Here is a 1,214-nt window from a genome sequence, read left to right as displayed (position 1 = left end):
AGGTAGCGAGTTAGCGAGGTAGCGAGATAGCGAGCGAGATGACGAGATAGCGAGATAGCTGGCCAGATAGCTAGCTGGGTAGCCCGGTAGCTAGCTAGCCAGATAGCTAGCTAGCCAACTGGCCAGACAGCTAACTAGCCATGTAGCTATCCAGATCGCCATCTAGCTAGCCAGGAGGGTAACCGGCTAGCTGGGCAGGTGGCTAGCTAGCTAGCTAGCTGCAAAGGGTGCTAGGTAGACACACTTTAGCCGGCTTCGGGGTGAGTGGGCGCGAGGTGGGGGTTTAGGGTTTAGGGTTTAGGGTTTAGGGTTTGCTCTTCAGGGTTTGCACAGAAGGCGTTCTGCCCGCGCATGGCTGCAATGAATAAGCCCACGTTTGACGCAATCTTGACGCATGCAGTGGAGTCCTGCAGCAGCAGCAGCAGCAGCAGCAGCAGCTTCGTGCCTGGGGAGCATCAGGGAGTGTACAGCACGGTGTCTCCATCTGCTGCAGCAGCTGCAGCCGGAGGCGCTGCAGGGGCGTCGGGGGGCGCTGCTGCTGCTGCGCCGGCAGCAGCGGACCCCGCAGCAGCAGCAGCAGCAACAGCAGCAGCAGCAGCAGCAGCAGCAACGCGGCTGCGGCCTGTGCTGGTCTTCGTGGCTTCGCGAAGACAAACTCGACTAACAGCTCGAGAGCTCATCGCGCTGCAGCACATGAGCGACAGCGGCATTTCTTTTCTTTGTTTGAAGACGCAGCAGCAGCAGACTGCCTACGCCAACGCCCTCAAAAAAGTCAAGGTGACAAACCCTAAACCCTAAACCCTAAACCCTCCGCGGCCCAGCGGCCCCACGCCCCCTGCGCCCGCAGCGAGCGCCTGCGCTCCCAACGCTCGCGGGCCTAGGCTTGCTGCTCTATTGCCAGTTGCTTCTGTCCCAGGGTTTAGGGTTTAGGGTTTAGGGTTTAGGGTTTAGAGTTTAGGGTTTAGGGTTTGGGGTGAAGGCTTCGGGCTATGGTCTCCAGGGTTTCCGGCTGGGAGGGGAGGGTTGCGGGCTGGGGCTCCTGGTCCGGGCGAGGGTTGAGGGTTGAGGGTTTAGGGTTTAGGGTTTGGGGTTTGGGTGTGGGGCGCGGCTGCGTCAGGACCCCACACTGCGTTCGGTGCTGCTGCACGGGGTGTCTATACACCACGCGGGCCTCAGCCCCTCCGACCGCGAGGTGTCTGCGCAGCTCTTCTCTT

At 60.8% G+C, this 1,214-nt stretch overlaps 1 protein-coding gene across 1 annotated transcript; it reads left to right on the top strand.

Moving 5' to 3' along the window:
• Positions 1 to 351: 351 nt before the first annotated feature.
• On the top strand, positions 352 to 881 carry ETH_00034175 (uncharacterized protein; the record flags this gene model as incomplete). The annotated part of the gene is made up of 2 exons (XM_013379952.1): positions 352 to 777; positions 822 to 881. The coding sequence occupies 2 exons, from the start codon at positions 352 to 354 to the stop codon at positions 879 to 881; spliced, it is 486 nt and encodes a 161-aa protein (XP_013235406.1).
• Between the last annotated feature and the right edge of the window lie 333 nt (positions 882 to 1,214).

This window comes from Eimeria tenella, genomic scaffold (genome assembly GCF_000499545.2).
Source record: "Eimeria tenella Houghton genomic scaffold, Eth_scaff4230, whole genome shotgun sequence".
Taxonomy (NCBI): domain Eukaryota; phylum Apicomplexa; class Conoidasida; order Eucoccidiorida; family Eimeriidae; genus Eimeria; species Eimeria tenella.
This window is presented reverse-complemented; position numbering and strand designations above follow the sequence as displayed.